General features: G+C 38.1%; 4 protein-coding genes across 5 annotated transcripts; 1 reads left to right on the forward strand and 3 right to left on the reverse strand.

The window, feature by feature from the left end:
• Positions 238–8,183, reverse strand: LOC18786820 (protein timeless homolog). Of its 2 annotated transcripts, none has more exons than XM_020558611.1 (19): positions 7,984–8,183; positions 7,643–7,795; positions 7,396–7,555; positions 6,730–7,048; positions 6,272–6,415; positions 6,002–6,191; positions 5,789–5,919; positions 5,232–5,450; positions 4,942–5,108; positions 4,464–4,542; positions 3,856–4,386; positions 3,399–3,769; positions 3,054–3,134; positions 2,865–2,969; positions 2,411–2,644; positions 1,703–1,771; positions 1,358–1,582; positions 953–1,060; positions 238–811 (listed from the first exon to the last, which is right to left on the reverse strand). In XM_020558611.1, the coding sequence occupies exons 1-19, from the start codon at positions 8,084–8,086 to the stop codon at positions 466–468; spliced, it is 3,735 nt and encodes a 1,244-aa protein (XP_020414200.1). In that variant the 5' UTR covers positions 8,087–8,183; the 3' UTR covers positions 238–465. The 2 variants fall into 2 exon arrangements, with proteins under 2 accessions (XP_020414200.1, XP_020414199.1); XM_020558610.1 differs by having other exon boundaries at positions 3,054–3,137.
• Positions 8,848–12,792, forward strand: LOC18787417 (plastidial pyruvate kinase 2). Its single transcript, XM_020557879.1, has 12 exons — positions 8,848–9,283; positions 9,524–9,811; positions 9,981–10,146; positions 10,234–10,368; positions 10,483–10,593; positions 10,696–10,784; positions 11,018–11,080; positions 11,197–11,372; positions 11,478–11,580; positions 11,696–11,844; positions 12,066–12,174; positions 12,406–12,792. Exons 1-12 carry the CDS (start codon positions 9,050–9,052, stop codon positions 12,511–12,513), a joined length of 1,731 nt encoding a protein of 576 aa, XP_020413468.1. The 5' UTR covers positions 8,848–9,049; the 3' UTR covers positions 12,514–12,792.
• On the reverse strand, positions 13,258–14,322 carry LOC18785501 (hevamine-A). Its single transcript, XM_007218683.2, has one exon. It carries the CDS (start codon positions 14,226–14,228, stop codon positions 13,326–13,328), a length of 903 nt encoding a protein of 300 aa, XP_007218745.1. The 5' UTR covers positions 14,229–14,322; the 3' UTR covers positions 13,258–13,325.
• Positions 22,579–23,690, reverse strand: LOC18785306 (acidic endochitinase). The gene has a single exon (XM_007218689.2). It carries the CDS (start codon positions 23,649–23,651, stop codon positions 22,758–22,760), a length of 894 nt encoding a protein of 297 aa, XP_007218751.1. The 5' UTR covers positions 23,652–23,690; the 3' UTR covers positions 22,579–22,757.

The following is a 24,726-nucleotide window of genomic DNA, read 5'->3' on the forward strand; positions in this document are numbered from 1 at the left end:
TCAAGACGGTGACTTCATCCATCCCTTGGAATCAAATTTAAATCCTCATACGGAAACGAATGTTAGAATTCCCGTTATTTGATGTGCAAATTGCCATTCATCCACCCATTTTGTTGCAACATGCTAGAGATGGTCAGATAGTTTTGTGATCCGGTTTACAAGTGCAACTTTTGGTTTTGAATTCTTCAGTCCGGATGATCCAAATGATCGGTTTCAACCCATGGGCATGCACGTTGGTATGTTAAACTATAGAAACAAGAAAATTTTCATCCGTGGACAGTTGTCCAACCTGTACAATCTTTTTCCCCGTGTCCATATACGGACGAGTCCCTTTACACAATCTACACTACACACAAACATCAATAATCTTAAAAACAAAATCTGATTGCAGTTTCAAGAAAAATGGATGACTTCCTTCGCAACTTTCGATAACAACACGTCACGATGGTAGAGAGAGAGATGCACTCAGTCATCATCTTCATCTTCAAGTACCATCCTCAACTTCCTTCTGCTTACGCCACTCTCTGGGAATGCACCATGAGCCATTTCATCCCCTGAATCCGCCAAGTCATTGTCCATTTGCTCATGTTGCAAATCCTCCAAATTTTTCACAGGTCCAGCATCTAATGGATTGCCAGTGCCAGTGCCGGTGCCTCTGACTTCAGCTTCTGCCGTGCCATTCGGACTAACATGCTTGAAGGAAGAGCCTTCGTCAACTCCATCTTCCAGAGCATTACTGCTTGATGTTCCCTGAATTGAGATGGCTGCAGAGTTCAGATCCATGGGCTTGGAAAGGGGTCTCCTGGTTTTCCTATATCCAAAAGACGAATTAATTAGTATTAGAAGAAATAGTTACCTTACACAATCAGAATCCTATGACTTCATCATTCTTATTCTTTGAGAGAGAGAGAGAGAGAGAGAGAGAGAGAGAGAGAGAGAGAGAGAGATTTACTTGAGAACAGAGCTTAGGATTTCATCATCAGAATCATCTTCCGACACTTTTCGTCCAGTAGTCTGCTCTAGTAACTCTTCACTGAATCTGCTATGATCCTTTTTGGCCCTGGAAGTTCAAAAATGATTGTCATACTAACATCTACACATCATGCATGTTGTGTATTTACACATGGAGCCAACATGAATTTACAAGAGAAAGAAGCTATTCCTATAATTTAATTAGGAGTATGAACACAGACCATAATAGGATTATGGAGTTTCACAACATTATATTGGAAGGTTTAACCGAAAGGAATATGGAGTTTTACATATGCGGTGCAAGTGCCCAGACATTATGGAAACTAAGCAAGTAGAGAACTAGTGGTGAAATAAATTTAATAACAAAACAAAATGGATGTATGACCTTTTCATTAATGATAACAGCGTCTCATCATCAGAGTCATGCTCTTTGTTTGTATTAGAGTCATTAAGATCCTCATCTCTCAGCATGCCGGCTGCGGACCTCTTCTTCCGAGGAATATATAAACCAAGCTGCTTAAGCTTACGAGAAACTTGAGAAGCTGTGAATTTACCATCACCGTCCATTGCATTTGCAATCATGTGGCTGCACCTTTTATGGTCTTTTAATCTGGGTATGACAAAGAATATAAATTTTTTCATTAAAACTAAAGAATAGTAACTTCCAGCTTCTATCAAGTGAAAAGAGATCAAATCTTATATTACTACCAAGTAACCAAGTAGTACTTACTGCTCATATAGAGATCTAATGTTAGTTTCCTGATCTTCACTGAAGGCATGGACTCTTTTTCTTGTGCGCCTATAAAACAATCAAGTTGAAACTAATAAACGGCTGGAGCAGTGAAGCAACATATAACATCAAGCATTAAGACTTGTCACAGAATCAAAGAGAAAAGAGTGGACCAAAATTACAGACTAAAGGCAGATGACACAGCAGCCATTTATCTAAGCCATACGTTTGCGAGTGCACAGCTGCTTCTCAAAAACAAATGTGGGAGGAGGTGGGGGAAGCAAAAGAATGATAACTAAATCTATCAAATTTTTTTCTCGGTAAATGTGCAATCTTTAAATTTACAATTGATAAACAGTGACAACAACTGCAACGAAAGACAGCAGCCATCCAAGATCCACCCCAAAGTGCAAAAACAAAATTAATGGACATAAATTATAGGCTACAAGTGAATGAAATCAGCAGCTATTTGATTAGATTCTGCGTTGCAAGTTCACAACCCCTGCTACTCGAAAAACAAGGGTTTAGGTGAGGGGAAAGAGGGGAAATCAAACAAAGAGTACGTGCTCTATGATATTCAAATCAAATGAATATTTACTTTGAATACAAATGCCTAGAAGAACTTTAAAAAGTACAGAAAAATAAACAAAAAGTATACAAACTGTAACTGTAATACTAAGAAATTAATATTCATCTACAAATACTTACAGCGGCTGACTGTTTGATTCACAATGAGAATTAATTGCTTTTACTACTCTTCCATCTCCATCAATTTGACTAGGCCCAGTGGAAACAGATTCTTGAGCATGGCGCAGTCTTTTCCTTCGGACAACTTTCAGTCCAAGCTGTTTAAGCTTGTTGGAAATTTGAGCTGGCAAAACTCTACCATCAGGATCAAGAGCTTTCGCAATAAGATGACTACAGTTCTGGTCATCCTTGAATCTAAATTGGCCATATTTTTCAGGAAAGATTTAAGTAAGCTGGATGAAAAAAGTAGGCCTACACTGCTATACAGGCATATCTCAAATTATGTGTAAAACAGTCATCACGGCCAATGCACTTTTGTATCTTTCAGCAGATATTAGATATACCTATGTCAAGTTAAAAGCTCAAAAAAGAAAAGGAAGAAATTAAAAAAAAAACTTAGATCATGGGACCATACTTCTCATACAGATCCTTAATTTTCATCTCCAGTTCAGCCCCAATAACAAGTCGCTTGTTTTTTCTAGAAACCTTTTCAGTTTCATTCTCTATTGCCTGGGCCCCACTGCAACAGCCAAATGCATCAAGGTTTCAATAAGATGATAACTGAAAGACAATGTTAATCAAGTTGTAAGTATGAAGGACGTACTTGTCATAATTTTCTTGCCCATCGATCTCATTATCTGGAATAGATGCAGTACCTCCCTTCACTTTGCCAAAATTTTCTCCGCTGCTGCACAAAAAGAAGGCATATTTAGCTCCTCTTGCAGTGTCTGTATTCAGTTAGAAAAGTCCTTACTCTGGCCTTTTTGTTTTTTTTGGCAACATGGTAAACCAGTGGAAATGAATCAAATAAAATAAACTTCACAATTCTCGAGAGAAAGGCCAGACAACCAAAGGATGGTCTTAGATTCTACAATAACTTAACTGATAACATCACAAAATAATTTAATGAAGACAATGTGAACATTCAGGCTTCAGAAACATGTCTTACTTCTCATGTCCAAGCTCATGAGAGAGCACAACATCAGCTTCGTCTTCACCAAGTGCATCAGCTATGCTTCTACTTGTCCATCCCTTGTCCAGTGAGTGACCAATTTCTTCATCCCCTAAACTGTTTGCCCAGTTTCTACTTTCTTTCTTCAAATGGCCAAGCTCATGCAATAAATACTCAGCATTAATGTAATGGCATTCTTTGCGAGTCTTCCAGAAGAGAATTTCCACAAAAAGTAGGGGTTGATTTTTCATCTTTTTGAGCATTTTCCTGACCAAATTTGTCAAAAAATCAACAATGGTTTCATATGCCTTGCATGGAGATGACTTCTGCTCAACTAGGATGTCATAGAATGTAGTGAGAAGTGATAACTGCAAAACAAATTGCATGGAAACGTTAGATGAGAAATGAACTGTAAATGGCTACATAAATTATCTAAAGATGTATGAAGTTTAACCTGATACAGCATTGGGGAGAGCTCGAGGTCATCACTGATCCTTCGCAGCATGCATACTATGTAGTGATTTGTACTGGTCAAATTACTCTTATAAAACTTAAGCAACCAACACAATTTCTGGATGATGTTGTTGTTTGAAAAAGCAGAAATCAAATTTGACACCTTAAAATCAACTTCATCAGTTGCAGCTACCTGCTCATCAGCAGAGGAATCACCGGTGCTATAACAAAGATCACCATTGGCATCATCAGAAATTTTGCAATCTATATGTGCCAGACTGTCTTGGAGATTTTCTGTCTCCAAAAACGATATTTTGCATTCATCAGGCTGAACAGGGATATTGATATCTTCTTTCCCATTGGAACTTGTGGTTAGGCTTCTGTTCTCTGTCACACTCACATCTGTTGAATGTTCACCATTGGAGATGCTGATCTCTTTCTGAGTGGTAGCATGTTCTCCTACGAGTGTATTTTCTGTTTCCTTCTCACTGGGTATTTTTTTCTTCCTAGCCTTCCTTGATTTTTTAGAAACCTTAATCATGAAAGAAAAATGATTTTAGTACAAATACAATAAAATATTCCCCATCCAAAATTACGAATGCATTATACCCTCAAAGTTCCACATGCTTGAAGGTTTTCCATTAGTCGTAAAACTTTATAAACCATCTCTACCAGATCTGCAAGATCACTGATAAGGAAAACATGTGAACAGGACAAAGATTAGAGGCATTCAATCAAGGGAAAAAATCTTAATCAGTTTTAGAATAACTTCCTTGCAATCAAAGACAAATGGATCCTAAATATCATTTTCCAGGTATGTATTTTACCAATAGTATCTTAATATTAAGGACAAGTGTTGCTAAATTATCAGTCAAAATCATACCCTGCAGAATTGAATTATCTCCCTTTCTTAAAAATTACTAAATCTTTTTGCCCAACAACAAATACAGCATTCCTCTAATTCTCTCTCATATTGGATTACACAGCTAATGGAGAGAACCTCTCCACAGGATTTGAAAGGTGAGAAATTATACTGGAAAATTTAATACATTAAAAAACGTATTAATTGATCTGAAAAGGAAAAAACCTTCTGGGTTGTTTGTGAGTATCAAATGATTTGAGCAAATTTATCAGGAAATGAGTCATCCCCTCATCAGTCTGGTCATAAAATAACTTGTACAGAAGTATGCGGGCTGTTTGAGGCTCCTTGGAGTTCTCTGGCAATAACTTAAGCACCAAATCTAGCATTCGAATCTGGAAGGAAGAGAAGTTGGTTGAGAAGCATGTTACGAGGGCATAATTATTAATACAGTTCTTATCCCAACTTCAAATTGAATATGCACTAAAAAGCTTATCAGTAATGAAATAGTGAATCACCATAATTTTCAAAAGAGAACCAGCTGCAGACAGAAACTTGTAGTCATGTGTTTCCTTCAAGCCATCAAATGCATAACGCCACTTTGAAATGACTAGTTGGAACATTGACTCATTCATTGATGCTGCAATGGGTCCACATACATCACCTCTGAAGAATGTAATATCAGCATCTTTATGGGTGGGAGCTTCAGTTGTGTCTGCTTCTGCACCGATGCTTGGCTGTTAAGGCATAGAAGATACAGATCAAACAATGTGACTTGGGAATATCCTCAAGAAATGTGAAATGACCCAGAAAAAAACCACTACGCAACATGGGCCCATTCTATCAGAAGTACAAAAACTAAACCCTTTTAGTTCGGGGGAAAGATCATTTCTGCACTGGTTGAGATGTGTGTTGGGATGGATTGAGATGAGGGAATAATGGTCTTTCTCCACGCAAAGAGGTTAGTTTACTAATTGAAAAATGAGTCATTTAACGGTTTTCATTTTGCAAACAGTAATTACCATGCCCATTTATGAAATAACTAACAAAATAATCTAAGATTAGCTTGTCTCACCTTAGAAATTGAAGACTTGTGATATTGGAAAGAAGTAACAAACTGAGCAACCTGAAAGAAGATAATGACATCACTGTTCTGAATTGCGTGGTGTTCCTTTTCAGTATCCGCACGAATTGACTGCATCAAAACTGATACACATGCGAACTTTGTAATTATGCAATAACACCAAGTAAACAAACATAAAACAGAAATAAAAAAGAAAAGACATACCATTGTAACCCCCTGATAAAAACTGGTTTACGAAATCATGAAGCAATTCTAAAATCTCATCCTTCGTTGAAGGCAATGTCCCATGATCCCAAGCAATCTTTTTTATTGGACCCCGATGACTATGTGGTTTAAGCAAGGTATTACAAGAGGCAGAAGTAGGTTTTCCCTTCAAGACTGCCTTAGAACCATCCTGCCAAGAAAAGTTCATTGCTATTAGAGAATGATCTACTAAAAACCTCGCTAGCATCATTCCATAGTGAAACTCCCTACCAAAGTAAGCTGGGTAAATGTTCCGCTAAAATGTGAATGACGATCCATGTTGTGTAGTCTAGAAAGTCTTTTTTTCTCTTCTTCTTCTTCCTCCATTATAGACTTGAGACTATTTAGAGAACCTGTGGTGTCTCCTCCATCCACCTAATAATTACAAGTTATTAATGGACTGTTAGAAAACTATAACTAAATGTAAACTCACATCATCGGACAAATAATTCAAATCTCATAAGTTAAGAATATAAAGCAAGAAAAGGAAAGTATTTTTTATTGATTCGATTTGTACTTGTTGCACTATTTTTATTATAAATAAATAAAAAATTTCGTTTGGTGGCTCTACCTATGTCTCAAATCAAAGATTCTTATCTGAGGCTCATCCTTATTTACGTTTCTTGCTAGCTTTGAACAAACGACATTTCTATAAGAAAGAATTCAGAAAGAGATGAAGAGAAACCAACCTTAGGACCTTTTGAACATGCGTTTGCAATCAACTCTGGCTCTTGACCCATAAATATGTAATGAAAAATCTCCAATAAAAGCAAGTTATCTTGACAGAGATAGCTACGGGAATCCCCAATATGCTGGGTTATGACCAAAACTAAGTCCATCACATTCTCATGAAACAAAAGTTCCAGAAATCCATCTCTGAGTGATACAAATTGACTGGCAGTTCCCCCAGCCTTCTGCTGTAGTGAAATTTCTTGAACAGCTAAAATGTTTCGGAATAAAGTAAGTACCAGCTGCACCAATTTCCAGTCATCCTCCGTGAACACATCACTGTGTAGGATAGGATTAGTCATAAAACCAATTATGAGAAATCTAGAAACTATATGAAGATATAGTGAGTAAACAAAATAATGATTATTGAGCACCAGAAAATAACCTAGAACGAAAAATAAATATGTAATCTCAACATGCAAGAGCCACTTAACCCATCAAATTTCAGAAAACCAACATGAATTTAGTGAATCAGCTAGGTACTCAGGTAATCTTATAGGTAAAGAGATAGCTGGGACAAGTACTTTGCTGCAAAGACTTCAACTCCCATAGAAGATGAAGTATATGTAATTTTCAAACAACTGATGAGGCAGAAGATGAAGTATACTTAAAAAATTTAACCTCACCTTTCTAAATTTTCTAGTGGGCTTTCCAGAAGTGATACTATAACTGCAATAATGTCACTGGACGTAATTGAAGACTTCAACCTCCATAGAAACTCTATCTGTTGTAAAATGTCATTTGACGAAGGCTCAATTGGCATAGTTAGGAACACAAGAACCTTCACTGAAAATTCCAAACAATGAATAATTGAAGTCATCACTTTGCAGTAATTTTTCATAAACATGTAATGAAATTATAAAATGAACTTACCTGCATTTAAAACCAAGTTGGTGTCATCTTGGCAGTGTTCAATAATGGGTACCAAATCCTGATCCACAATCTTCCATTTACAGACTTGTTTAAAAACATCCCGATTCTGTGGGTCATCACGCCTCAAAAACCTTAGCAAATCTTTCAAATTATCTGTCAATGAAAAAAGAAAACCAAAATTTCAATCCCACACTTAACTGAAGAAAATAACATCCCACTCCATATTTTGTTTTCATCCGCTCAATCGAGCCCATATGATTTCTTCATGTTTCATTATCCTTACATTTCCGAAATGTTCTTGGCAGTCAAACGGAGATTTGTCGAAGACATAGGTAACGTACCTAAGCAGTACTTGCTCTTTGAGTAACCGATCCGGTTGCCATTGGCATCCTCTTCTGCAATTCCAAGATCAGAGCATATCGCCGATAAGCCTTGCAAGTCCATCTTCTGCCGAACTTTATTGTTTTCGAATTCGGGTTCAATAGTTTAGGATTTCTGGAGAGGATGGCGAATAAAAGGATTTAGCGCGAGAGCGATCGGATCTCAGTGAAAGGGTTTATTGTGATGGCTCTGGTGGCGCGAATTTTGATGTGAATTTCCCGCGCTTTTCAATCGCTCTGGTGGCCTTTTTTAGCTGAGGTGGCAATTTAGTTGTACAGGTGTCAGTTTATTAGTGGAGCTGATCTGTTATCATCGTTGCACAAAACTTGACCGAAATAGGTCTATCCCGATAACTAATTGGGTGGGTTCATCCAATTATACTCAGAAAAATTGGTTGGGTTCATCCAATTTGCACTACTAACAAAATAAATTCAGTGCAAAAATCAAATTTGCTATGCATTATGGCTGTTGAATTACTGATTCAAACTTAACTTAAAATAAATTATATTGTCAAAAAAAAAAAAATTATGGGTATAGGACCTTTTTTGTATTGGGCAAAAATATAATCACCTTTTTTATTTATAGAAAGTATAACATAATATAATAAATATACAACGTTTAGTGAATTAGTAACATCAAGTGAGGTGCGAAAACTAATCAGCCAACATAATGAAGAATATTAAAGTGTGGGGTTTATTTGCAAACCAACCCAATATGCCCACTTTTTCCAGAGGCCCAAACATGAGTAATGAGACCAATGAGTCTCGTGACCCACCCGTTCACTTATGACAAAGCTCTCCGCTTTGATAGAAGTTGAACAACTTTTACTTAGCAAGCGCTACGTTTCGTTTATTCGATACAACCAAAGCCCTCCTTAACTCTCTTCTTTCTGTCCCCTCAAAACCTCCGCCAAATTTAGCGGCGACTTCTACAACCTCCCCCCACATTCGTTTAAATCCTCGGAACTCACTACAGCCTCCTCTAAAACTTCGCATTTCCAAACCTTTACCGTTCTCTGCAACAACAATGGCCCAAGTGGTGGCTATGCGGGCGATTCAGAGTTCGATCCTTTGTCCTAGCTCTGGATCGGTACAGGGCCGGACAGAGAAGCTGAAGCCTCCGAGCTTCGCTTCCAAAGTTCTGGCTCGCGAGGAAAAGAAGAAGAGCTGGAAAGCGTTTGGCAATAAGAGGTTTGAGGTCACTGCAAAGCGACCCCTACAGACCGAGGTCGTCCCCGTCTCACCTGAAGACACACCCAAGGTTCGTGCTACTCAATCTTCTTCTTTTTTTGCCTTTTGTCCTTGTTGTGTTTGGTTGCCGAGAAGTTGTAGGAAATCAGAAGAAAAAGTTACCTTTTTGTTTTTGAATTGATAGTAGATAGGCTGATAATTGATTGCTAGATATTTAGCTTGTTTGAGTAGAGCGAGGCTGCTTTTGTTAAAATTGTAGATACAAGTTAGAATCTATGCTTACTGTAGTTTCTTTGGTGTTGCTGATCAGATAGAGGATCAATTTCAGAAGTTCCGGGCAATTCAACAACATGATGACACATCGGTGGGTATGTGGTCAAAGCCAGTAGTCAAACGTAAGACAAAGATTGTTTGCACAATTGGTCCTTCCACAAACACACGTGAAATGATCTGGAAGTTGGCGGAGGCTGGAATGAATGTTGCCCGGCTTAATATGTCCCACGGAGATCATGCTTCTCATAAGAAAGTTATTGACTTGGTTAAAGAATATAATGAGCAATCTAAAGACAATGTCATTGCAATCATGCTTGATACCAAGGTAAGGTTTCCCTTATTGTTTGTTCTTTTTCCTTCCGTATCAAGTCATTACATTGTATTGCTCAAGTCAGTAAATTTTCCCCCCAATTCAGGTTTGATTTGACATATGATGTGTTACTATTTGGATTATATCGGAGTCATTCTATTGATGATGTGTTCTTCTGTATCAGGGTCCTGAGGTTAGGAGTGGTGACCTGCCACAGCCAATCAACTTGGAAAGTGGTCAAGAATTTACTTTTACAATTCGTAGAGGGGTTGGCACAGCGGATTGTGTTAGCGTGAACTATGATGATTTCGTCAATGATGTAGAACCAGGAGACATGCTTCTGGTTGATGGTATGCTGAAGTTTTACTTCTTTTTGGGTTAACCACTGAAGTTATGTTTATATTTTTATGCACACTGACTCTTGATTTGTGCTGTAGGTGGTATGATGTCATTTCTGGTGAAGTCCAAGACAGAAGAATCAGTGAAATGTGAAGTTGTTGATGGAGGAGAGCTTAAGTCTCGTCGACATTTGAATGTGCGAGGGAAAAGTGCAACATTGCCTTCCATCACTGGTTAGGTTCCTAATTTATTGATTATATCCATTAATAGTTTATTCATTTGTTTTTTTAAATGTCTTTATTGCCTGTTTTGCTAATGAATATAGTTGTCTAACTTATTTGTTGCAGAGAAAGACTGGGAAGATATTAAATTTGGAGTGGATAATAAAGTTGACTTCTATGCTGTTTCATTTGTCAAAGATGCACAAGTTGTTCATGAATTGAAGAATTATCTGCAAAGTAAGATTCCAAATATTGTTATCTTATGTCCACAAAATATATTTGATTACCACGTTTTTGCTTAATGCTTACAAATAATTGTATTTCCATTTGATATTGCAGGCTCTGGCGCTGATATACACGTTATTGTAAAGATAGAAAGTGCAGACTCAATCCCAAATTTGCACTCCATTATCACAGCATCCGATGGGGTAATCTCCTGAATCAATGAATGGAAGCTTTTTTCCTGAATATTTGCATGTTAAAAACACTTTTAGTATATCATGATCTAATGTATGATAATTTTACCCTTAATACCCATTTTTTAATATAAAATGCAACTAATATATGGAAATCATGTAAATACCATCCGTTTCTTTTAATATATACATAAAACATTCTAACCCTTGCCTGATAATACTAACACATGATTATCTTCTTTTAGGCTATGGTTGCAAGAGGAGATCTTGGTGCAGAGCTCCCTATTGAAGAGGTTCCACTTCTGCAGGTTGTTAACGACAAACATATGACAATTGAAATTTCAATCCAGTTAACATGATTGTAACATTAAGTTGAGTTAATCTATTACATTCTGAACCCCCCAATTTCTATTTCAAAATGTAGGAAGAGATAATCAGGATCTGCCGTAGCATGGGGAAAGCTGTTATTGTGGCAACAAATATGCTGGAAAGCATGATTGTTCACCCAACACCAACCAGAGCTGAGGTATCAGACATTGCCATTGCTGTTAGAGAGGGCGCTGATGCAGTTATGCTTTCAGGAGAAACTGCTCACGGAAAGTAAGTTGTGGCTATCGGAATTATGCAATAGGAACCTGTTTTCAACTATAGTCTAGTCATTTAGACCATAGGATCATGTAATAAAGTGATTTTGTTTCCATGTAGGTTCCCATTGAAGGCCGTGAAAGTTATGCACACTGTTGCACTTCGGACAGAGGCAACCATCTTAGGTGGTGAATTGCCAGCCAATCTTGGTAAAGCTTTCAAGGTCAGGGAACATACAATTATTTATTCATTTTTTGTACGCAGCATCCTACCATCTGGACAAATTTTTCCATTTGTTTGTCAGAATAAAAACTGACGTGAATTCTTTATTTCTGCAGAACCACATGAGTGAGATGTTTGCTTACCATGCAACCATTATGTCCAATACTCTTGGTACCTCAATTGTTGTCTTTACCAGAACTGGTTTCATGGCTATTCTTTTGAGCCATTATCGGCCTTCTGGGACCGTATTTGCCTTTACAAATGAGTGAGTTTTCATGTTATTTGTCACGAAGGCATATTTGTGATACTCTCTGACCAGAGTTTTGTTGGAGCACAACTTCACCCTTGATAGATTTTTTACCCCCCTTGCATGCACATTGATATATTAAATATTTTAAATTTTGTAACTGTATCAGTTAAAATACTCTTACCATTAGGAATATGAATTTGATTATTTGGCTGATCTAGTACTTTGATGACATGCAGTAAGAGGATACAACAGAGACTGGCTTTATATCAAGGTGTATGTCCCATATACATGGAGTTCACAGATGATGCTGAGACAAGTTTCAGCAATGCCTTGACTGTGCTGCAGGTAATTCTTTGCCGGAATTTTCCTAGATTTACGAGGAATAATTTAAATTGGCAGGAACCATATTTTTGGTTATTTATCTTTAAAAAAATTCATGGAACATACCAGTCAATGCTTTGGATTTGGGCCAACCTAGCAATGCCAACCATTTTAAAGCCCTTGTCAAATGGATTTAATGTTAATTATTTGATCGTTTCAACTTTGTTGATGTATTTTCTGGTGTTTCATATACAGAAGCAAGGCATGGTAAAGGAAGGAGAAGAGGTGGCACTCGTTCAGAGTGGCAGACAACCCATTTGGCGGATCCAGTCCACTCACAATATTCAAGTGCGCAAAGTTTAGATGCAATGGAGATGGAAGAGCCCTTGTAACTTTGTTATCTGCCTTTACACCACGATAATTTCGAGTCATTATAGTATTTTCTGGTGTACTTAAGCGGAATTGCCGCAATAGTTTCTTGGTTTGTTTTTCCTCCTCTTTTATGTATGCTTTTGTGTCTTATATGCTATTTTTTGTACTCCGATTTTCCTCCTTCGAATTAATTTGGCGTAGCAGAACAGTTTGTGAATGTTAAATTATAAATTTGGCAGTTGGAATGAATCATTTAACTTAACTGTCTAATTTGTTAGTTTTTCTTTTTTACGATCTAAACAACTCTAAATTTATCTAATTTAGGGTGATTCAAACTTGAGTGCATACAGCTTTGGCCAACTGCTGACTTTTAATTTATGTATGCAATGTGTTTGATAGTTTGATAGTTTGATTGAGAAAACGGATCACCTTATAATATCCGTCGCCAACCGTTTTTGTAGCTGACCAACGCTGGCATTGCTTGTGAGGAACAGTTGCCAACTTTGGCGTCCCAATTTTAAAATACGAGTTCCATAATCATGCTCTGTTTCTTAATGTTATCTTGGTGATAGTTTATAATGGCTGGGTTGGGATTGGACGAATACAGCAGACTTTTAATTTACTGACGTCACGATGGTCAAAGTCAAACATTCCTAATTACACCAATGCCCAAAAAGTCAATGTTGTTGATGGGAGGGGGGAGTCAGCCTCGTAAACAAAATTAAACCACATTCGTTTGGCCAAATAAAATTTATTCATTATTATCGTTTTGGATTTACCAAACAAAACATGGAACTACAAAGTCATACATTTTCAATAATGGAAGAACTGTATCCACTTTGATCATCATAGAACTTGGACCATAACATCACACCACCATACTTTGGTGACTTCTTTATCACCGGAAGGACTTCAGAATTCAGCACCGTAGCCGGAATAAACCCGCTTCCGGCTGCCTCAGGAGCCGCAGGCAACCCCAAAAATATCAGCCCTGCCTTTATCGACGTGGTCCATTTGTTCCACGAGTTAATGAGGTTATCAGTGTTACCTGAGCTATATTGACATTGAGGATTGTTATAGAACTGAACCCAAACATAGTCAAAGAGCCCTGTATTCAGAGCACCCCCGAGAAACTTATCAGGAAATGGGCATTGAGGTGCTCCTGCTAAATACACAGCTCTTCTTGGCTTGCTATATGCCTTGAGGCTTCTTGCAAGCACATCCCAATACTGAGTTGAACCAAGCTCTATGTCAAAATCAATACCGTCCAAAACGGCATCTCCTAAGGGACGCGAAGTTGACTTCTTCCCGCCCAAGAAATTGTGCCACAGATAATCTGCTACAGCTCTAGCATCTGCAGGTGATGCTAGAGAGTAGTTTCCAATTCCACCTCCTAAAGACAGCAACACCTTGACTCCTTGGCTTTGGCAACTTGTTATGTCACTGCTGACAATTGTGCAACCATTGGATGCAGGGTTGCAGTGGCCTGCAAGGTTGATTTCGGGGGTTTGGCCGTTGCCAAATTTGTTGAGGAAGGCTATATTCACGTACTTGTACTTTCCGGTGGCGCAGGTTTCAGCTAGAGTACCTTCGTTCCCGTTTTGGCCCCAGTAGACGGCGACGCCGCTGGCATGACAGAGCCTGATTAGAACCAGTTGTGCAGAAAGGACAAGGAGGAGAAGTGGAGTTTGGGAATTTCTAGCCATGCTTGCTAGAATAAGGCGTCGTATGCTTTCTCTTATTGTCAAGACTGATCAAGCCCTCCCTTTATTGTCTTCGGCTCCATTTGGATGGGGGGATTCCAAATTTATGGATTCAGTTGACATTAATGATAATTGTTTGTCAACAAACAATTATAAGACTGAGTGCCCACTAAAATGGTTTGCTTGACATTAATTAGTACCGTTGACCTTTTCAAGACAAGATTAATGCTGGTCCAATACATCAATCCACTACCTCAGCTCGTTTGAAAGTGATTCTTCCTGAAGCGCTTATGCCAGTAGCACTTATGATATAAGCGCTTTTACAAAGAAGCAGTTTGTTGTTTGAATGTCACATTTACAAGTGCTTCTACACGCTTTTGATATTTTGTTGAGTATTTGGCTGACACAATAAAAGTCCTTTTAAAAGTTAAAAAAATTTAAAGAATCCCAAAATATTATAATAAATATTGAAAATAAAAATTCACAGGATCCCAAAATAAAAACACAACTAAAAAAGTATGAACTTCATCAAATATAATTTTTAATCATTTTTTGAAAATAAATAAGAGATTAACCAAACATAAGAAGATTTGCAATTATCTCGCATTCATCATCCATCTCACGCCCATGAATTAGATTTTGATCTTCAACCATCTCTTGTTCTTATCTTTACTTCCCCTATCATGACAATGGACCTTATGACAAGATAAACTGTAAATTCTCAATGACCCAAGAATTAATTTTCACCTTTAAGAATATAGCAAAGGTGCCGGCGCGATGCTGCGGGTTTTAAAACCGTCTGAAATGTGTATAAAGTTATGAAAATATGTAGCAAGTTTAAGTTGCAAAATAAATAACATTTTTACATGTAGAAGGATTTTGACCTTGAGGACCATTTATGAACCCTAAACCCTTTTTTAAGTTTTATGAATTTTAAATGATTTTTTAAAAACTCCATTAGTTGGTTGATGTGGCATATATGTGGAGCCCATATCTCCAATAATATAGTGTCACGTTTATTTAAAATATAATATATATTAAAAAATTCGCAGGGACCATTTGTGATAGACGCGTGAACCTCAAGAATGTTTTGTGATATATATATATATGCACCACGTCAGCAAACTAATGAAGTTTGTGACGGAACCTAACGGCATGGACTATCATACTAACCTTGAGGACCATGAATGACACAACAAAAATGGTATGTGATGTTAGATTATGTTAAATTGCTGATGTGGAAGGTAAGTGGGCTCCATATCTCCAATAATGTCGTGACACGTGAATAAGTTTTTAAAACATTTTAAAATAAAAAAATCATCTGCTCTCTCTCTCTCTCTCTACTCTCCCCCTACTATTTTCGCGCCCCTCTCCCACTATTTTTTCCTCTCGCTCTCTCCATTTGACTTCCAAAATTTTATTGAAACCCATGATTTTCCTTGAGGAAGTGAAATAAATCCAAGTCAAATTATAAGATCAATCAATGAAATTTGGATGGGCCAAATCGTACGTGTGAATTCATGAAGTAAAGAATGATTAAGCCGCGATAGAGCTCCAATGAAGATCCAATTGGGGAGGCAACACATACAAACCATCTTCTGGCTTTCAAGTTTGCTTTTTAAGAAATCCAATCATGGAGAGAGGAGAGTTTGTAGGAGAAAAAAAATAGTGAGAGGGAAGAGTTTTCCTTTTGTATAAGAACTGATAATTTTTTTTTTAATTTTTTTTTAATGTGAATCAGAAAAGGAGAAGATTTCCTTCATTACATTGTTCTTAATTTTATACATAAACATCACTTATAAAATAAGTATATTAAATGGGGCTTAACAATTGTAGTATTCTAATTATCTAGAGTAAACATCTAGTTATATTTGTACACACCAAGATTAAACATACATTTAATTACATGAGACATAAACTCTTTCTCTCTATATTAATTAAAACATACATATAATTATAAGTAATATACAATTTATAGAAAGTTTAAATAAATAAATAAAAACCTTTGCCTTTTGTTGAGCCCGCCTGCCTCTCTCTATTTTTTTTTCTCTCTTTTTCCTTCTTCTTCCTCTTTCCATCTGTCTCCATCTATTCCTTTATCTCTTTATTTTATTTTATTTTTTACATTTATGTATTTTAGTAAAAGAAGGAGGGGCAAAAAGGGAAGATCAAAAAAGGTTAAGTGGAGGGCATTTTCGGCAATTCAATGTGCTGAAGAGAAGAGAAAACAAAACTAAAAACAACATTTAAAAAGAGGGGCATTTCCGTCATTACACTGCGCTTAAGAACAGTGTAGGGGTGGATTTTCTCAGCACATCCCAGTGCTAGGCTCATTTGGTTGATATCTTACCATTTATTTCCTCCTCCGGACGGGTTGAGTCAAAGTTGTGATGCAAAACCTTCTCGTTAGCTTCAAAGAAACAACAACTCCCCGTTATCTACCCAGTTCATGAAGATTTTTGAATACTCGAGTATGACGTTATCATCACTGAGCTCAGATTCACATTGCTCTTTGCCCTAATAAATCAGAAAAAAGGCCTTCAGAATTTGTTTCTATGCTAAAAAATGCAGGAAAATAAAGATGACAAATTTTAATGGTTCCACAGATCTAACAGAACATGGCAAGTCTGGAAATCAATCTTTGGCGGACATCAGTCGTACAAAAATCGAAAGCAACTAAAATACTTTAAAATAGCATGATTTACTTGTTTCATAAATTCAGTAGCCATAGTTTCTATGAAATTAGACCATCCCTTTTCAGACGGTCCTATACCTCTCCAATTTTTAAGATGCACCATAGCCTGCAGTCGTCTGCTGTAATGTCATTACCGTACTTCTTTTCTTTTCCTTTTGGGATAGTTAGTGAGTGATGTCAATGGATACATACCAAAGGACTTCAAGGCAGAGAAGATCCAGTTTCATCCAAATAAATAAAAAATCATAGAAGAACATATCCAGTTAGAGAACTCAGATAAGGAAATCCAAAAACAAAGAATACCCAAATGGTTTTTAATGATTAGAATACAATCTGCAGGAGGAGCAAGGATGGCCATGGCCTTCAATTGATAGTCAGATCTTCTACCCGGAAAGAAATCATGAGGCCAAGAGAGAGAAATAACACGATGGAGTCTGCTGCGAGAAGCTAGCGACAGAACATATGAGGGTATTTTGGAGTTTTAGAAAATTAAATAGGGATATTTTCGGTGTTTTGAAATTTTCATTAAAGGGAGCCAAGTGCTTACCGTGTATTTACTTGGCAGCACTTCTATGAAGAAGCATTTCTCAAGTGCTTCTTAAGAGCAAGGCCAGCGCACCCAACAAACTGGGCCAAAGGCAGCCCGAGAGAAGGAAGACCAGCTCCAGCGCGGAAGGAGAAGCCCGGGCAAGGCGTGGGTCCCACCAGCCCGGGCAGGCCCAAGGGCGAAATCAGACTGGGCTCGAGCCCGAGTTGGATGACGTCATCGCTGACGTCACGATGACGTCATCCAACCCAGTGTCCAACGGTAACCTGCCACGTGTCAACACCGGGTGGCTCCGATTGGTTTTTTTTCCAGAAATCCTACGGTTCTCATTTTTTTGGCCAAAAAAATTTATAAAAAATCCTAAAAAATCCGAAAAAATTCTGAAATTTTTTTAAAAAAAATACCAAAAAAGTATGTATTTTTTCCCTATAAATACCTAACCATTTTATCTACTTTCAACACCAAATCTTCATACAATTTCTTCTCCATACAATATTTTCTACTCTCCACTCACATTATTCATTTTCCACACCAATTCTCCATACAAACTCATCTCCTTCCAATATTTTTTACTCTCTACTCATATTTTCCACTTTCCACACCAATTCCATACAAACTTTTCTCCTTCCAATATTTTTTACTATCCACTCACATTTTTGTACTACTTTCCATTTGTAGAAAATAAACAAATGGCATCTTCTGTCGAAATCGGAGGCTCGTGGTCAACCCAGGAAGATATTGCGTTGTGCGAGTCTTGGGTGAACGTTAGTCATGACCCTATCACGGGCAATGAGATGAAGTTCCATCATATGTGGAGCAAAATTCATGGAGAATTTTGTCAAAGATCGGGTTCCATTCGGACCGAAATGGCTTTGTCTAGTAGATGGAAACTTCTAAACAAAGAGTTAGGGAAATGGAGAAATGCCTTGACAAAAGCAAAGGACAACATTCGGAGCGGTGCGAATCTTTCCGATGAGGTAAAATATTTTTAATTGTCATTTTAATCAATTTAATGTAACCTTTTTTTATTGCATATTCTATTTCTTTTTGTTGCACAATGTTTATTTTATTTTTGCATTTCCTAATTGGCTTTATTTATTTACATAATCAATTTTATTCTTGCATTTCAAATATGTTTATAATTTCATGCATAATCTTTATTTTTTGTTTTTGCATTTTCAATTTGTCTATATTTATTTACATAATCAATTTTATTCTTGCATTTCAAAATAGTTTATAATTTCTTGCATTGTATATTTTTTTAATGCACTTCCAATTATTTATTTTGAATAGATCATACAAGCACAAATGTGGTTCGGTGCCATGGGACAAGGGAAAAAAAGTTTTGTGCATTTCCAATGTTGGGAAATTGTCAAGGATTGTTCCAGATTCAAAATTATTCTTACCGCACCCCCGGTTGTGTTGCATGAGACGCCGCTCCACGAATCGCCATTAACCGATTCACCATTGGACTCCTCAATGGAAACGGAGTCACCACTCCCACGTCCGCCGAGACCTATTGGGAGAAAGGCGGCAAAGGCCAAGAGAGGGGGCACTTCGAACATTGATTGTGTTCAAATATTCGAGCAAATAGCTAAGAACAACTCTCTAAGATTGGAGAGAGACTTGAGGAGAGATGAAGCGGACAAGGCACGATTGGAAGCCTTTGCAATTGAAAAGCAACATGCAAAAGAAAAAGACGACGATGAAAAAGAGATGAAAACCATGGCCATGGATACGAGCCATATGTCTCCTGAAACAAAGGCCTATTGGAAGCATAAACGAAGGGATGTGATGAGAAGAAAACTTTTCCATGACGACGGACCTAGCAATACGGATTGGCTAAATGATGAAAACCATTAGATTGTATTGTTGTATTTTTTTATAATTGTTTTTTAAATTGTTGTATTATCCTTTAATTTGTTGTATTGTTTCTTTTTTATTCAATCAAAAAAGCATTCTATAATTGGACTACTTATTAAAAACATTTGAGCATTCCTCACAAAGATTAATTAAAAACAAACCTTCATTTATTGCAAACAACACACAAAACAAACCATACATAAAAGCATAATAATAAAAAAGACCTCGCAATAATTCCACAAAACACAACACACAAAAACAAAGCATGATTAAAAAAAAGCATAAATCCAAACAAAGCACAAATCTAGCCTTCATCCATTGTGATTGCCTTTCATCTGCCACAAGTGCTCGATCAAGTCAACTTGACGTCTTTCGTGAACATATGAAGATTGCATTTCTTGATAACGATCAATCATGGGGTTGTTGAATCGACCATCCTGAAGTAACGGTTCGGGCTCCAATGGTAGTCCATTTGGTCCTATCGGCCTTTCATATATTCTTGTCAACGCCGTGTTCATAGGATCGGGTTCAAACACCTCTGGAGCATCGTAGTCATACTCATCCTCCACAATCATGTTGTGGAGGATGATGCAAGTCATCATAATACTCCTCAGCACCTCCTCGTCTAGCATCCGAGCAGCACCCCTGATAATTGCCCAACGAGCTTGCAAGATACCGAAACACCTTTCCACGTCTTTCCTGTAACCTTCTTGAAAGGAAGCAAAGCTTCTTTCCTTCTCGGATTGGGGATTCGGAATTGTTTTCACGAATGTCGTCCACCTAGGATAAATTCCGTCGGCAAGGTAGTAGGCCCCAGAGTATATGGTATTGTTGATTTGGTATGTGACCTGAGGGGAATGACCTCGCAATACCTCATCAAACACCGGGGATTGACCAAGGACATTGAGGTCATTCTGAGATCCGGCAACCCCAAAAAAGGCATGCCAAACCCAAGTGTCGAATGAAGCTACGGCCTCCAAAATGATACTTTTTTGGCCCTTCCGATTCCCATACTCTCCTTGCCACGCAGTAGGACAATTCTTCCACTGCCAATGCATGCAATCAATGCTTCCGATCATTCCTGGGAAACCTCGAGCCTCGCCTTTTTGTAGAAGCCTTTGCAGGTCCCTCGGAGTGGGTTTGGAAAGGTACTCCCTCGTGTACAAATTTTTCACTGCATCACAGAATCTCACCAAGCACTCTAGGATAGTAGATTTTCCCATCCTTGCAATCTCATCCACCTGCTCTGCAGATGCCCCATAAGCAAGCATCCGCAAAGCAGCTGTAAGTTTTTGCTCCGGGATAAAACCCAAAACTCCAACAGCATCATGCTTTTGAATGAAGTATGTGTCGTAATTACAAATATCATGCATGATTTTTTGGAACAAATGTGGCTGCATTCTATATCTCTCTCGAAACTTATGAGCAGGATATAACGAATTTGGGATAAAGTAATCCTCCAAGAGATTCTTACCCCGAGACTCTCTGCGTCTGTCCACATTCGGGGCACGACGACGATGGTGTTGGCTTGATTGATTCATCATACACACCGCCGCTACTTCAAGCATTTCTTCCTCTTCTTCATCGGCGTCCCGATCTTCTTCCTCACGTCTACGCCGGATTTCTTCCCATTCTTTCTGTTGCCTCTCCAACACCCTCCTGAAGTTTGACATTGAGAGTATAATGGGAAATTGTAAAATCTGAGAAATGAAGGAATATATCAGAGATGGTGTGAGAGGAGTGGTGTTGATGGTGTAGTTATATAGAGGGATTCAGAAGATAGAGATGACACGTGGCACAATTTTAGAGGGTGAAAATCTTATCTGAAATCTGAGATCACTATTTGTAAAAAAATATCTGAAAATCTTATCAGACATGGGACACGTGGCACAATTTTAGAGGGTGAAAATCTTATCTGAAATATGACATTATAATTTTTTTAAATTATCTGAAAATCTTATCTGACATGGGACACGCGGCACAATTTTAGAGGGTGAAAATTTTATCGGAAATCTGAGATTATAATTTTTATTAATGAATATCCGAAAATTTTATCTGGAATAAGACACGTGGCAACCGAGATTCACATCCGAAAATCTTATCCGAAAATTTAATTACAAAAAATTATCAAAATTAATGATTTAAAGTATTAAAAAAATAGGAAATAAAGTACAATGAATAGTAATTGCCCTAGACTTGCCCTAGACTTTGCCCTTGTGGGTGGAACCACAAATGGCAAGGCTGACACTATTCACGTGAATAGTGTCAGCCCTTGCTTGCCCTTGCTTGCCCTTGCCTTAGACTTTGCGCTAAGGGGTGGAGTTGCTCTAAAAAACCACTTCAAGTGCTTTTGAATCATAACCAAAGCACTTTTAGAGCACTTCTAGCAGTTTGCATTTTCCCATGGCAAGGGGGGCTAGGGCAGCTATTATTCATGTGAATAGAGACTGCCCTTGCAAAAAGCAATGTGTGTTTCCAGCAATTGCCCTTTACCATAGCAAGTACTATTCATTTTTTGTTTTTTTCAAAAATTTTGTCACCTAAACAATTAATTTGGATAATATTTTTGATAAGATTTTTGGGTTTCTACTTGTCAATACTATTCATATCTCATAATCGGATAAAATTTTCGGTTTCAAATTTTAGATAAATTTCAAAAAAAATTGGCTGGTATTTATAGAAAAAAATTCATTAATTTTTGGGTATTTTTTTATTGAAAAAAATTGGCTATCGTTGGATTGAAAGAAAAATCCCGATCGGAGAGCTCATACGACGCCACGTGGCAACGGTAAAAAAATTCAAATGCATGGGCTGACGCCAGCCCAAAACTCGGACTCGTGCGCAAGTTGAACTCCCCCTCGGGCCAGCCCAGGCTCGTGGCCCCCACCTCATGCCCAGGCAAGCCTTTGCTGTTGGAAACGTGATTTGGGCTCAAAAAGCCTCCAGCCCGCCCCCAGCCTTCTCTATTGGAACTGCTCTTACAATTTCTGCCAAACATCATTTTTAAAAGATAGAAGTGCTTTTACCCATTTGAAAGTGCTTTTAGCAGTTTCAAAAACACTCCCAAAAAAGCCCTTAGTTTGAGCTGGAATAGGTTTACACGGAGCAAATTGGAGTGCTCATGAACTCAGTCAGAATTCTTCAAATTATTTGGAGCCAGAAATATATCGGATTGACTTTGCTTTGCAAAGAGGCGTGAAAGCATGGAAATACCAAACACCAGCGTAATTTAGTGAACATAAACTATATAAGACAATGATAATGGTATGAGTAATATTTTATTCGATTAAAAAATTATTACAGACAATGAGATGTTTTATTATCGTAAGTGCATGTAATTAACTCTGGCCAGTAGGTTGGGGAAAACCTACTGATGAGTGATGGTAACTTATTTTGTTTTAGCAGCAGAAAGTGTCTAGACAGAGACCTAGACGCTGTCTTTAATGGAAGTGCTGTAACCATTGTCATACTGTTTGCTCCAAAGCATAACTCCTCCATACTTTGGAGAACTCTTAATATTTGGAAGAACCTGTGACTTGAGAGCATCAGCAGGAATAAATCCACCACTCGGAGCAGCTTCAGGAGCTGCCGGTAGTCCCAAGAACACTTGTTTGGCTTCAGTCGACGTCCATTGGTTCCATGCACTTAAAAGGTTGGCAGCATTGTTGTTTGCAAATTGGCATGGAGGGTTGTTGTAGAATTGAACCCAGACATAGTCAAATAGGCCGGTTTTGATAGCACCGTCTAGGTGAGCATCTGGGAATGGACATTGTGGAGCTGCAGCTAAGTAGACCTTACTGCCGCGCCCACTGAGTGACCTGGCAAGCTCATCCCAGAACTGGCCACCACCAGCTTCAATGTCAAAATCAATGCCATCCAAAACTGCGTCACCAAGGGGGCGTGAATTGGCCTGACCGCCTAGGAAGTTATTCCAAAGGTAATCAGCAACTTGCCTTGCATCATCAGCTGAAGTGAGAGAGTAGCTTCCTGCACCGCCTCCAATCGAGAGGAGGACTTTGATGTTCTTGGCTTGGCAAGCTTTGATGTCGGTGCTCAAACTGGTGCAGCCATTGGTACTTGGGTCACAGTGCGCAGCCAGGTTTAGCACTGGGGTTTGGCCGTTGCCAAAAGTTGATAGGAAAGCAATGTTCACAAATTGGTAGTTGCCTGTGTTACAAGTATCTGCCAAGGAGCCTTCATTGCTGGGGCTGCCTTGGCCCCAATAGATGGCAATCCCACCAGCTTGGGACGACTTGCATAAAGAAATGATGATCAAGAGGGACAAAGATAGGGCTGAGGCTTGTGTTTTGCTTAGTGCCATGTCTGTTTGGGGTTCTTGTTTTGGTTCAAAATGCTTGCAGAGGGTACATATTTATAGGTGAGTGGAAGGCTTTAGGGAAGAAAAGTATGACAGACGTGTCTTGTGGGCAACAAATTGGTGCCATTCTTCTGTGGGAAACTTACTAAAGTTATGTGGAAAATATAAACAAAATCTGGGGTCCATGAAGTTTAGTCCTAGTTTCTTTTGACAATTCAAACAATGTTATATCCCGTCAATCAAGCTAATGAAAATTGGCAACCCAGCTGAGGGAGGGACATGTGGGGAAAGATAGAATTAAAAACAAAGGAATTATTACAAGTTAGATAGATAGATACGTAGACTGTATGTTTTCTTCAGGATAGACGTCACTGTAGCCGTGTTAATGGGAGATTAAATTGCGTGGCTAACTGTAGGTGAAAACCGCAAAACCTTCAAATTTGACAAAAATCTTGATGAATCGTCAAGCAAAGCTATATATAGTCAGGTAAATTTATGAGAGACAATCTAGAAGCAATACGTGGAGAATCAACACTGCCTTATCATCACATGTACGTTTGGACTGTCTGCTGTAACTAAATGGCATATACTATATCCCAAGGAGCATAAATTCCCAGCACCATCCAAGAAGTTGCCAAATTATCTGGCTGCTTTGCTGTATAACTGTATATCTTGGACTTTAAGCGGTGGGAGACCAAGGACTTTGACCTAATTACAATGCTAGCAGTCTCCTGGTGAAAATAATTAAGAAAATCATCTGCAAGGAGGACCAAGTGTACGTTTCACCATAGCTCTAATGTTCTTCTGATTACCTTTTTGTGATCAGCTTTTTGGTAAGAGAAAAAAAAATTTGATAAGAAAGATTATGTAAATGATGATTCTCTGGAGTTTGGCTCTGTCCCCTGAAATGACGATGTCCAAAAAACGAGTTTTTTTTTTGTTTTTTTTTTTTGGGGGGGGGGGGGGGGGTTGTGGTATCACTCGGGCTAGGTTCGTGAAGGATTTCTTTTCCTAAAGAGATCCTGTAGCTTTCATTTCTGCGCAAGACTTAGTATTGTACCACCTTGGATCACTGTAT

Source organism: Prunus persica, chromosome G2 (assembly GCF_000346465.2).
Source record: "Prunus persica cultivar Lovell chromosome G2, Prunus_persica_NCBIv2, whole genome shotgun sequence".
Classification (NCBI taxonomy): domain Eukaryota; kingdom Viridiplantae; phylum Streptophyta; class Magnoliopsida; order Rosales; family Rosaceae; genus Prunus; species Prunus persica.

Bases quoted from the DNA above. Each gene is read 5' to 3' on its own strand.
- LOC18786820 (XM_020558610.1), bottom strand. From the start codon at position 8,086: ATGGACTTGCAAGGCTTATCGGCGATATGCTCTGATCTTGGAATTGCA. The intron at 6,416-6,729 runs GTTGGTTTCTCT...TGTAATTATTAG, and splicing joins CATGTTCAAAAGGTCCTAAG to GTGGATGGAGGAGACACCAC. The intron at 5,920-6,001 runs GTATGTCTTTTC...CATGTGTATCAG, and splicing joins TTTATCAGGGGGTTACAATG to TTTTGATGCAGTCAATTCGT.
- LOC18787417 (XM_020557879.1), top strand. From the start codon at position 9,050: ATGGCCCAAGTGGTGGCTATGCGGGCGATTCAGAGTTCGATCCTTTGT. The intron at 9,812-9,980 runs GTAAGGTTTCCC...CTTCTGTATCAG, and splicing joins CAATCATGCTTGATACCAAG to GGTCCTGAGGTTAGGAGTGG. The intron at 11,581-11,695 runs GTCAGGGAACAT...TTATTTCTGCAG, and splicing joins ATCTTGGTAAAGCTTTCAAG to AACCACATGAGTGAGATGTT.
- LOC18785501 (XM_007218683.2), bottom strand. From the start codon at position 14,228: ATGGCTAGAAATTCCCAAACTCCACTTCTCCTCCTTGTCCTTTCTGCA.
- LOC18785306 (XM_007218689.2), bottom strand. From the start codon at position 23,651: ATGGCACTAAGCAAAACACAAGCCTCAGCCCTATCTTTGTCCCTCTTG.